The 11,966-nt window shown below is 36.1% G+C and overlaps 2 protein-coding genes across 2 annotated transcripts in view; one reads left to right on the top strand and one right to left on the bottom strand.

The window, feature by feature from the left end:
* Positions 1 to 84: 84 nt before the first annotated feature.
* LOC128885379 (E3 ubiquitin-protein ligase TRAIP-like) lies at positions 85 to 2,442 on the bottom strand. Its single transcript, XM_054139398.1, has 6 exons — positions 1,853 to 2,442; positions 1,367 to 1,720; positions 1,202 to 1,303; positions 1,005 to 1,130; positions 699 to 942; positions 85 to 622 (listed from the first exon to the last, which is right to left on the bottom strand). The coding sequence occupies exons 1-6, from the start codon at positions 1,963 to 1,965 to the stop codon at positions 338 to 340; spliced, it is 1,224 nt and encodes a 407-aa protein (XP_053995373.1). The 5' UTR covers positions 1,966 to 2,442; the 3' UTR covers positions 85 to 337.
* A 1,236-nt stretch (positions 2,443 to 3,678) lies between these two features.
* The window catches only part of LOC128885375 (uncharacterized), a 17,285-nt gene continuing 8,997 nt past the window's right edge, over positions 3,679 to 11,966 (top strand). Inside the window, exon 1 of the mRNA XM_054139390.1 lies at positions 3,679 to 3,985. Coding sequence (XP_053995365.1) covers positions 3,860 to 3,985 — 126 coding nt within the window. The 5' untranslated portion in view covers positions 3,679 to 3,859. The remainder of the gene's footprint in view (positions 3,986 to 11,966) is intronic.

Raw genomic sequence — 11,966 nt, 5'->3', positions numbered from 1 at the left:
AAATTTGAATTTCCTCTTATTTAATTGAATCAAACCTCATTTTCTGTTACATGATCATGTGGAATAAAATGAATTACTCTAATATACGAAAGTAGAATATTTTATTTATCGAAAAAACACAGGCATAATTATTGTAAACAGAGAAAGACAAAATTCTTATCTACATACAAATTTCAAATATCAAAAGAAGATAAATAATTGATTTGCAATTATTAATTATTATTTGAACACAACTTTGCTCATGGTTGATTGATTACAGAATATAGTGTATATATATCTGAATCGTAAATAATAAAAAAATAAAAAAAAGTAAGCATATAATGTTTGTAGGAACTTTTTATGTTAAATCAATTATATTCTTATTTTGTTTGTTTTCTATAAAAGATGTTGTCTTTCTTGTAATGTTCTCCCTTCTTTTCTTTGGTATAGAATACGTTTTTAATTTGGTGTTATCATTTCTGCTTGAAGTATTCATATTGTCACTGGATGATCTGGATTTTTTAGGCATGGATAATGAACTACTGGATGAACTATAATTCAGAAGACTCGACTCAATGGAATCATTGCTCGATTCAAAATTGGATAGATTGTCTTTGGTATTTTTTGTACTGCATATAGGTATCTATAAATTGAGTATGAGTATAATTAAATTTTTATACATATTAAGTTACGTTTTTAAACTAACTGCAATTACAAACCTGTTCCATTTTTCGCTTAGTGGGTGTAAGAGTTTTCCTTAATGTTTCTTGATTAATTTTTTCTTCTTTTGACATCTTTTCAACTGGACTATGTTCATCAGATTTATTAGAAACCACCGGATTTCGATGTTCTGATACATTGCTACATTTTTCGTTAAGACCGAGTACTTCCTCTAATTCATCAACTCGTTTTTGTAAAGACATACATTTGCTTTCTGCAAATGCTAGTTTTTCTTCTAATTCCCTGTAAAAACGACTTGATAAATCATACCTCACTTTTAGTATATAAACAGTTTCGTATCTTACATTTGATTCGATTGCTCTTTCACAGACATAGAACTATACTTTGTATTAACATTAGCAAGTTCTCTTCGAAGCCTCTTAACAATTGTGCGTAAATCTTTACGTTTTTCAAAACTTGCAATTAACTCTCTATAAATAATATAAATAAGAATATTAGTGTGATTATTATTTTCTAAAGCATCTCTTTAGATATTACTTACTTCTTCATAACAGAAATATATTTAGTGAGTACTTCAGGATCTTTAGTATTTTCAATCATCTTATTAACATTGCAGAGAGGTCCACGTAATAATGTTTCTATCCTAAAATCGAAAATTAATAAATAAAAAAGATACGTAATAATTGTGTATGTAAAAATTACGTACGGTTCGAGGTCTTCAATTTTACTTTTTAGGTGAGCAATTTCTTTTTTTAGTTCATCACAATACTTCATTTCCTCTCTTAGTTCATATATTATTGAATTTTGTTTACTAATCTCGCTTTCTACTTTTCGAACCTCTTGTTTAAGACCAGCATTCTGTTTCTCCAAAGTAATAGTTTTCGAAGTATAATACTGAATGTCTTTCTCTTTCAGCAGGATTTTAAACTTTAAAGTATCTATTCTTTCTTTTGTAGAGCAAGTTTGAGGTTCGGCAGGCTCATTATTTGAAAATGTAAAATAAAGTCTATATATTTTGCTTTGTGTCACCTCATCTCTGCATTGTGGGCAGCTGCTTGATCTGAAATTAGAACACATTATTAGTATAGTTATTGTTCTAAGCAAAAATCAATTAAACATTTGCAAACAGACATTTTGGAGCATGTACATTAAGAGAATACTTTAAGAGAATTATTTGTCAAAATTTGTTTACCTTTCGAGCCACTGTGTCAAACATTGAAAATGAAATACGTGTGCACATTGGGTATGAAAAATTTCATCTGATTGTACCAAATGATCTTTACATATAGCGCATATAATATTCATTTTTATGTGAAAATTACATAAACATTTAGAAAGAAAACACCGATTATATTTTCATATTAAACCGATTATATTTTAAATAAATTTAAATCCTAATTGTTGTGCTCGATAAATTACGTTCTTACGATGACAATTGTCACGTTCTTCGCGTAGTAAACTGCTCATGCTTCAAGCTTCAAGGAGGTTACACACGTGCCATAATAGAGATACGAAATGTCATTGGTAGAATTTGAATTTATCCCCTAGGTACTACTATAAAATCTGGATTTTTTTTTTCATTATGATCTACATGGAATGTTAAAAAATGGCACCCAAATTTGCAAAATCAACAAGGAAATATGTGAAAAAGATAGGAAATGCGAAAGTATCAATGAGTATCAATGTTTTCAATTAATAGTGAAATAAAAAAAATTAAGCAGTGAAGATAAATTTGTTAACAGTTTATTGGAGAGGTATACCTCAAACTTCACCTCCATTTACATCTTAAAAATTAAAAACATTAGAATCACTTTGGAGGTAAAACTGGAACTTCTTGTTTTCATGCTAGATTCATTCCTGTATTGAATGGATAATTTAAAATTCATTAAAATGTAATAAAATACTATATTGCTTTCATTTGGCGAACATGAATCGAAATAAATAAATATGAATCATTGGTTTCTGTGATTCAAACGAAGAGAGAAAGTGTATTTATAAGTGTATTTATAGATATAGAATGCTATTATTTATTTCATTATTCGTTATACATAATTTCTTCCCCATAGACACAAACTTTTACGATAAATCTAATTTACGACGATACTTTTTAGGGCGCGGAATTTTTTGCCCATGGTATTAGGATCTTAAAAACGTTTGAGTTTCGCCTCTGTGAGTGTACTTTATGGTCCATTGCTGCAATCCCTATTTTATTAAATCGTTATAAAATGTTTCGTTAATTATACATTCATTATAAAGCAATATTTTACTAAAGAAAACATTCATTATACTAGTGTGTGCGTGTGTAGGCATGTACGTAAGAAAAGTTGTTCTCTTTGGCTCTTTTTATCAATGATGGGCAAAACCCTAGGCTTCGAATAAATCTAAAGTTTGCTGATATGTTTGTCTCGTTTCCTTCTTTGGAAAATGTACAAAAGAGGAAATGAGACAAACATGTCGGCAAACTTCAGATTTATTCGAAGCCTAGGGTTTTGCCCATCACTGCTTTTTATACAATAATGTCTTTGTGTTGTACCATGCGTTTGCCGGCGCTTGCCCAAATTGCGTGTATCGATTCAGGATTTGACCGCCAGAGGCGCTAGGTTGAAGCTAGAATAATTCGACACGGGTTTGGCACGCTCTTCGGCGATTTCCCTACTCACCTCTGGTGGTACCTTCTGGAAAGAACTGGTCTTGCAAAAACACTAGTCAGTACCGGAGATTTGCCGGCATACGTACATGTGAGTGCGTGAATAGCATCGAGCTCATTTCGCCTTTCCTAACGGCAATTATACCGTTGGTGTGAAATACCGACATTCACATAAAGTAAACAAGGTAGGTCGTTTTTTGAGGTAGGTATTTCGCATCGTCTTAGCCTTTTGTACAAGTATACACATTTTTGTAGTAGTTTGTACTAGATTCATCCCTCTATTTCTCAGCTTTGTCATTCTATGTATATTCTACAAGCTTCACTGTTTCCTATAGTCGTATATATGCGCGTCAGTTAGCCTAAAATTGATGCGTATTTTGGGTCAATTGTTCAACGTATATGGAACGTCAGCCATTTGTTGGTTAAACGATTCTTACGTGACAGTGAACTCGAATGCCTATTATTCGCGAGGAAGATCCGGAAAATATTCCATTCTGGAGGTCATCGCTTTCTTACCATTGTCAAAAGTGTTTCGATCGCGTTTGACGTAGAATGTTCCATCCAGTTTCTTTCAACAGTTTTTCATCATTCGTCAACTTTTCATCATTCTCGCAAGATCATAAGAAATGTGTTCATGCAACAATAACAACACAAGACAAACGGATTCACCTGATTCGCGTGAGTTAAATATCTATTATTTATACTCATCGACTCCAGTCTTTTGTACACCGTGTACGTAAATAATTGAGATTTAAATTTAACCGGTTAAATGTGTGTCACGGAGAGAAAAGTACCCTTCTCGTGCTCTTTGTGATTAACAATTTTTTTATTTAAAATAGCGTGCTCTACGAATACGAGTTCTTAAACCTCAACGATGTAAGTGCTTATTTGTACGTTGTAAACGATTTTAAAAGTGCAACGCAAATTTAGATAAATGCTTTATTATATTTTTATTGTCTATTAAAAGATCAATCGCGTAAGGCATGTGCTCCGAATGAAATTTAAGAATCTTCGATTCTACAGAAATGCTACATTTAATCAGCAATAGGGAATAATATTAAGTTTTGTATCGTTATTTAATACCGGATACAATCACTTCGAGTTTTAATCCATCGCACGTAATTTGGACTCTTTTAGGCGACGATATCTTCAACGTGTTTTATAATTTCGCGAATTAAACGTACCCACACCGGTTTCGTGCTTCTTTGAGACGCACATGTCATGGCACCCGAGTTACACCGAACTTTCCCGAATCTTCACGAAGCGGCGAGACATAATCCGAAAGTGTTTGTTACGAATATTACCGAATTAAGGTGTTACGCCACTTTCGACGCTTCAAAAAACGTTTTTTGTTTTGTTTAAAATATTCTCTCTCTATATAAGGAACCGATATTAGTTAGAAATCGATGTAGAAAGTGTAAGGGCAGTTTCGATCTGTAGAAATGAAGGCGCGTATCAGCGCGCTAACATTTCGCGCGTGGTGCAAAAAAGGATTTCCATAACTTTTTGGCGTTATGGCTCTCATAGGTTGGTACTCCGGAAAAATAATCGATATCGTAGTGAAAAGTGAATATACAGGGTGTCCCAAAAATGTTGTAACACCTTGAAAGAGGTGTTTCGGGAGGTGATTTGAAACAACTTTTTCCTTAGCGAAAATGTTGTCCAAGGCTTCGTTGAGGAGATATTAACGGAAAACATTGACCAATCAGAGCGCGAGTATACTGGTGGAGCGCTCGCGGTAGCGTATGAGCGCGGTCGCTTAGCGCGTAGTCTTCGCTACCACGGCCGCTCCATCGGTATACAAGCGCTCTGATTGGCCAGGCTTTATTTGTTAATATCTCCTCAACGAAGTCTCCTACAACATTTTCGCTAAGGAAAAAGTTGTTTCAAATCACCTCCCGAACCACCTCTTCCAAGGACCTCCAACATTTTCGGTACACCCAGCAGAGTCACGTGAATTCCGGTATTTGAAAGAAGGAACAGCTGACTATGCAGAATTGGCGGCAAATCACGAAAACGTATGCAGTTCGAATCATTCAGGCTCAGCCGGAAAAATGGAGGTCGATTCAATTATTGAAATGTTTTTGCTACCATATTTCATACAATTTCCACGGAAGAGAATCAACTGCACGAAAATTGTCCAGTCGGCGAAGATTCGTGGTGTACTTGGCAGCAGGCGTTTGAACAGTTATCAACACAAGCAATGGATTCAAAAGTGCGCGATGATTTTCTACCTCTTTACGAAGAATTAAGCCTCGATGATTTATTAAAAATCCTCGTCTAGTAATCATACTTGAATTTTTTGCTGATATTGCTACTTGTATTTTATATGACGGCATATGTAGTATTGTAAGAATAGTGGGAGCCTTGGAGTTGCCTTTGGGATAGATGAAATATTTATTTCGTAATGTGTAGACACATCGATTATTACGTTTAATGGATAATAATAGCCTCGACTGGCCGTAACTGCATGATTTCGTTCGCGATGTAACATTCGTGATAAATTGATAAGAAGTCTGAACAAGCGGTAGACAGTTGGAGACATGAGTGCGTCATGTAACTGAAGAATAGGAAGCATTGAAGTTGTGTTGCGTAATGTTGTCATGCGCGAAAATATGAGGAAAATCTGGATCTATCTTGGTCTATATTCTAAATAGATTAATTTTAGACGCTGATGCGTCCATTAATCTCCGGCCATCACCGAGCCTTATCACTTCCACACGGTCCGGACACGACGATTACTTCTATTGTTTGTAACTTGACTTCGCTACGATTTCCTCCTCATTAAGGGGAGAATTCAATAAAAAGAAATGATAAACACTGAAAATGTATACATATCACATGCAGTATACATTTTACACTTTAATATACAAGGTGAGGCATCTGAAATTTCCTTATACAAAAGTTGCATCGTGTAAGAAATATTGTTTACCGTTTGTTTAATTTTGCGACGGTTTATATATTTTTGTTAACAAAGTCTTTCCAGACTCTATCCTCAAATACATAACTCATTGCGTATTTATTGAACAAATTTCTTTTCTTAAACATTGTCTGTTTTCCTACATCCTTTCCTATACATATATCCACCTATTAAAACCTGTTAATAACAACGTTTTTCATTTACTTTCATTTTCGAAACTTCGTTATTTGTTTATCGCATGATACGATAAAATACGATTGCTCGAATCGGTGATTATAATATTGGGCAAATTAAAATTACTTGAATCGATTTATAATTTATCCTCTTTTTGTTTGTTTTCGAAGCTTTTATCTACATAAGAATTTATTGCATGTCTAAACTGTGGAAGAATTCCTTTTTATTTTTTTCTCGATCGAGTAAGATCGTGGCCGCGTGCGCGACGCGTGCCAATTTTCTTCGTTATCCTCTAGCTTGTTATTAGCTAACACTAGCACGTGATGATAACGTGACGATAACGTTTTTTTCTCCCCGTTCCCTCCCTCGAAGCGCGAAGGCAATATTCCAGCCGAGAATTCCCGATTCCGTTTCTCTACAGCCCGACTAAATTGTTTTCGTTTACATTTTTACGAGCAAGAAGTGTTGCTTAATTAGGCGATTTGAACGTCGTTCGCCTCAATCGTTGGAAGCAATTACACATAATCGTTAACGTTTCGAGAAGAATATCGAAAATAAAAGAAATCTGTGAGGCCTCTTTTTTTTCTCTTGCATACAACGATGTTGACAAACATTCAAAGTTTTGTTTCGCTTTCGCTACTCAACAATCATATCTTCGAATTTGTTTTTTGTATCGTTCGATAGGAAATGTGACAAAAATTATTTTGTTGAATATAATGTTTGAATTCTAAATGCATCTCTGTGCTTCAGATGCTTGTCACCTTGGCCACCTTTGTTACAGTATTAAAAAAAAAAAAAAAAAAGAAAACAACACTACCCTCGAAGCCGGTAAAATCAATCAATCAAGATTAAGTTTCTGTATTCGGAAAACTCAATTATTATCCACAAATATTAAAAGTACTCAATTATCCATTTTATAAATGCTTCGTCAAATGTTACTGACGCTAATGTTTTTAAAGAGCAATTGACGCATTCGATACGTTTTGCAAAAAAATGAAATTTTTAATCGACGTTACTTGATAACTAAGTAGTTCGAGGGAGACTAGTGTCAACTATTTTATATTGTCTTACGTCTGGCGAAGGTACAACGAGCAACTATTAAAGACAAATTATTCGGTTAAATAAGTGGAGCCGGTGACTGATAAATCGCGATGTTTCAAGAATTTCGACGTGATTACGATTATCGCAATGACCGGTGATAAAATAAGTTAAGTCGACGAAAAAGTAAATATTTTTCTTCCGAGACAGGGAATCTAGATATTAGTCATTCGTCATGTGTTTCATCGGCGCCGATTTCGTTCGAGACTTCTTCCATGCGTTTAATAGCGATAACGTTAAAAGTTTTCTTAGAAATGAGCAAAATTTGTATATCGATTACAATAAGGAATAATGAACAAAGGATGAAAGTCTTTTAATTATAACGAGGAATTAGTTTGTTTCGATTTAAAGAAATTTCAATAAAATAATTAGAAGAGATGCAGTTAAAAAGATGGCCGAATTATATGGAATTATATGTGAGGTATAATTTTAATATAATTTAAAGAAATTAATTTATTATAATGAAAATTCCGTTTTTGTCTGTTGTACAAGAAACAAAGTTACAATTTCGATTTTAGTAAAATCAGATAAATCGGTATTCTAGTCGTCTTTTCTTTGTCTCATCGGATATATTTACGAAAGGCCCAACTGTCTCACAAAAATTCTGGATGATATTCGAAAGCGTGAATGTAGATGTCGAATGATGGCATTTTATAGAATACTTTGTAATTTAGAAATTACACAGTAATTAATATTGAAAATTGGTAGCAACGAAATACCAAACTAATCAACATTTGCATAAAGTTTGTGCCATGGCGATGTTCAAAACAAGAGCATAGAAACTTCATGTGCACGATAGAAAAGAACGCCATGATCGCTGTTACGCGATGGTTACGTGTACATCTGTGTAACAATGAAGATACCTGGAGTTTCAAGTTTCCAAGCACGTTCGAATCGATACTAACTCTTCAGTGGCGTACGTTCCATTTCGTTTTTGCGACACGAGAGATTATTTTCTTTTCTGTCGGTGCTTTAGGATCATATGAAAATTAGTCATAAACTAAATTCTCTGCTTTGATTCGTCTGATCGCTTCGACTAATCTAAGAGAATCGCTCGACAGTTGCGCAACTGTTGTCTCTACCGAATACACCATTGCTTTCGTTTCTTGCTTTTCGATATTTCTTAAATCTCCAAAGATAAATTTGCACCGTGACACAAATACATGCATACATGCATGCTATACAAGGTGTCCCAAAAGTCGGGGAGGAGCTGGAAATGGGGGGTAGCTGAGACGATTCTGAACAACAATTTCCTTTGCAAAAATGTCGGATGGGGCTTCGTTAAGGAGATATTAAGCGAAAACCCCGACCAATCAGAGCGCGCGTAGACCGTTGGAGCGGCCGCTGTAGCGAAGGCTGCGCGCTGGTGGCCGCGCTTGCACGCGAACAAGTGACTCGACGTGCATCGAAGCATCGACCTAGCGCGTAGCCTTCGCTACCGCGGCCGCTCCAACGGTCTACGCGCGCTCTGATTGGTCGGGGTTTTCGCTTAATATCTCCTTAACGAAGCTCCATCCGACATTTTTGCAAAGGAAATTGTTGTTCAGAATCGTCTCAGCTACCCCCCATTTCCGGCTCCTCCCCGAGTTTTGGGACACCCTGTATAATAAGCAGTCGACACCGTGTTGAATTCCGAGTAAATAAAAAACTACAATTTAAAATTATGGAAACACGCTGGCGTCACTGATGTTTGCGCTATTGAACTGGCGTACTCGTGGCGCCAATGATCTTTGCACGTGGAATGTCTGCGGTATATTCAAGGCCAGAATGTCAAAGCTCCTCAACTTCATTCCGCGCTTCTCGTCGCATGTATTTAATTAATATACAGGACGTACGTTATATAATCGTGCCCGTTAATCGTTATCCGCTTCGACTTTGATCGGTCGGAGACAAATACGACAAAGCACAGACCGAGTAGGAAGAGATTAGCGTTTCGTGAGAACTAGATAGAAAAATTCAAGGAAGATAACCAAACCGATCGGCCGCGGTAGAAAAACTCGCGATTGACACGTTCACTGTCATTGAATGCAATATACAGTACCGCGGAGAAGTCTTAGGCCACTTGCGGTTCATTCTTTTGCATTTCTATCGCTAAAGAAAGCGTGCAAATTTTGATTTAGCTTATACATTTTAGTTTACCGATATTATTGTACGGTGAAATTAGATAAAAATATTCGAAATTACATACAGTGGGTGTAGAATGTATTTCGTACACCGATCAATTTCCCAAAAGACTTTTGCATGAAATTGTAGTTTCTTAACTTCTTTTTTTATTATCAATGATATTTTACATATTCTCGGAAGTCTCTGAGATGGATATAGTCCAAACAACATTTACTAGTTGATATAATTTGCGAAATTAACAAAAAAATGCGAAAAGCGAGTAAAAGTATAGAAGCAATAAGTATTTGTACGATTCTTATGACGAACCATTTATAGTAGAGCTTGTAACGTAAACAGATTAGTTTATTGCTCTGTACGAGTTAGAAAACATGAAATTTCCAGTAAAGTACTTTTAAAAATGGCTCTAATAGAGGAATCAAAGAAGATCCCACTTCGAAATAACTAATAATTTAGTTCATTTATGTACTAGTTAAGCATATATTATATACTTGTAAATTAATGTAAATTTCTTCTTTTTTTAATCAAGTTTTAAAAATCGTACAGTTGTACGAATACTTTCTACGCCCACTGTAAAAATAGTACATATTCGAAAGAGGATTCGATACTTGGTACTCCTTATTATCTTTGCTCTTTCGTTTCAATTGGACGTGTATACTCGATTAGGCGTTCTTTCCCTCGTTCAATTACGCAGACAAAATCGTGAAAGAATGAAAGAGAACGGTCACGGTTCCAGACTGCTCGTCGTCGTGTCGAGCGTGACGGGACGCGAGTCGGTTGACCCCCACCGATGCATCACGGCGAAATCATCCACGAAGGATGAAAGAGTCAGTGATACAGACAGCACTAAAGTTAATGGCCTCAACTTCCTCAAACTTCTCAAACTACTTAAATAAAAAAATGTTTAGTTTTATTGAAAGGATTCGTAATACTTATAATGATTACACTGGATACAATTAGATTCTAAACACATGGAAAAAGATACACGGAGTACATGGTGTACACGCACTAGTACATGAACTGACACATATAACGTGGAAAAAATAAGAAACTAAAAGAAACAAAACACACTCGACACTGTTTAAAATGTGAATTATTTATAAAAGTTCCATAAGGTAATATTCTTTTTCCATAAGCAAAACATTCTTTTCCTTTAGTACATCAAGATTATTCTTTGAATAACTATTTATTCCAACAATTTATCCCAGGCAAAACTCGATAGTGACAATATTGCGTTCGAAGGTGTTCCTCCGTGTCAGAAATTACTGACTCCTACTACTGCCAGCGGGTGGACATCCGTTGACGCGTGTCATTCCACGGGGAATCTGATATTTATCGTAGTCTTCGGCGATATTCAAACGTATCACCGAAGATTTGTTTAAAAAATTATCCAATTGTTCTAATCGATAGAACATGATAAACATAAAGATGTTTCTTTACGGTGACGTAAGAGTGAACATTACTTACAGTCAGTGTAGTAAGTATTCGTACAGGAACCATTTATTTTAAATGGGTTGCTGTACGAATAATTCTTACACTGACTGTATGACCTAATCAAAGATGAAATGTATATATTCAAAGAATGTTAAACGCACAGAGTTTAACACGTTGGTCGCCACATCATCCAGGCATGGGTGACAGAACTTTAAGTTAAGGGACTAAAATAAATCTGGTTAGGATTCGTGAATTTGGCGACATTAAAATACCACGACAAATGCCAACTTATCTAATTATCGATAGTCTCGAGACATAATTTTCACTTTGCAACAATTTTCGTGAGTTTCAACTTGGCAGGCAAACGTGTTAAGAAGTTTCGATGAATGGTTCACAGCCCCCGTGTCGGGGTTCAATTGGTCCCGAGGAAAGATTGTCTTATCCACGCTTTTCGACGATCGTCAGGCCCGACTCTCGTTGCGTCGCATCGAGACACTACCGTGCAACACTTATTTATTTACTCTGACGAGTAGTATACATACCGAAATGTTGGACGATAAACTATGTCGCGGACTGTTTCGGTTCATCTGTCCCGCAACCTGTTGACAGTCGAACGCTTGCACGACGTGTACAGCTGTCCGGTGTTGTCATACGCGGTTGTCCCATTAGCGGCGTTATCCGGGAATTACAGTGATAACGGAGCAAAGATAACCCTGATCGTCTGTCACGACACGCGACGACACGTTGCGTCGAAACGGGAGACGCGACGAGAGAAAAAGGACGGCCGTGTGTTTACGACGACGTCGCGGCGGCGGAGATGGCGGGGCAGCGCACGAGGAGCAACCGCAGGGTGGCCAAAAGGTCGCGGCCCCGTCATTGATACGGTCGCGGAGAGAGCGCACTTTGGACCAA

Source organism: Hylaeus anthracinus, unplaced genomic scaffold, assembly GCF_026225885.1.
Source record: "Hylaeus anthracinus isolate JK02 unplaced genomic scaffold, UHH_iyHylAnth1.0_haploid 11981, whole genome shotgun sequence".
In the NCBI taxonomy this organism is placed as follows: Eukaryota; Metazoa; Arthropoda; class Insecta; order Hymenoptera; family Colletidae; genus Hylaeus; species Hylaeus anthracinus.
This window is presented reverse-complemented; position numbering and strand designations above follow the sequence as displayed.

Coding starts and splice junctions, on each gene's coding strand:
- LOC128885379 (XM_054139398.1), bottom strand. CDS start 1,965: ATGAATATTATATGCGCTATATGTAAAGATCATTTGGTACAATCAGAT. Junction 1,721..1,852: donor TTGACACAGTGGCTCGAAAG/GTAAACAAATTT, acceptor TTCTAATTTCAG/ATCAAGCAGCTGCCCACAAT. Junction 623..698: donor CTAAGCGAAAAATGGAACAG/GTTTGTAATTGC, acceptor CTCAATTTATAG/ATACCTATATGCAGTACAAA.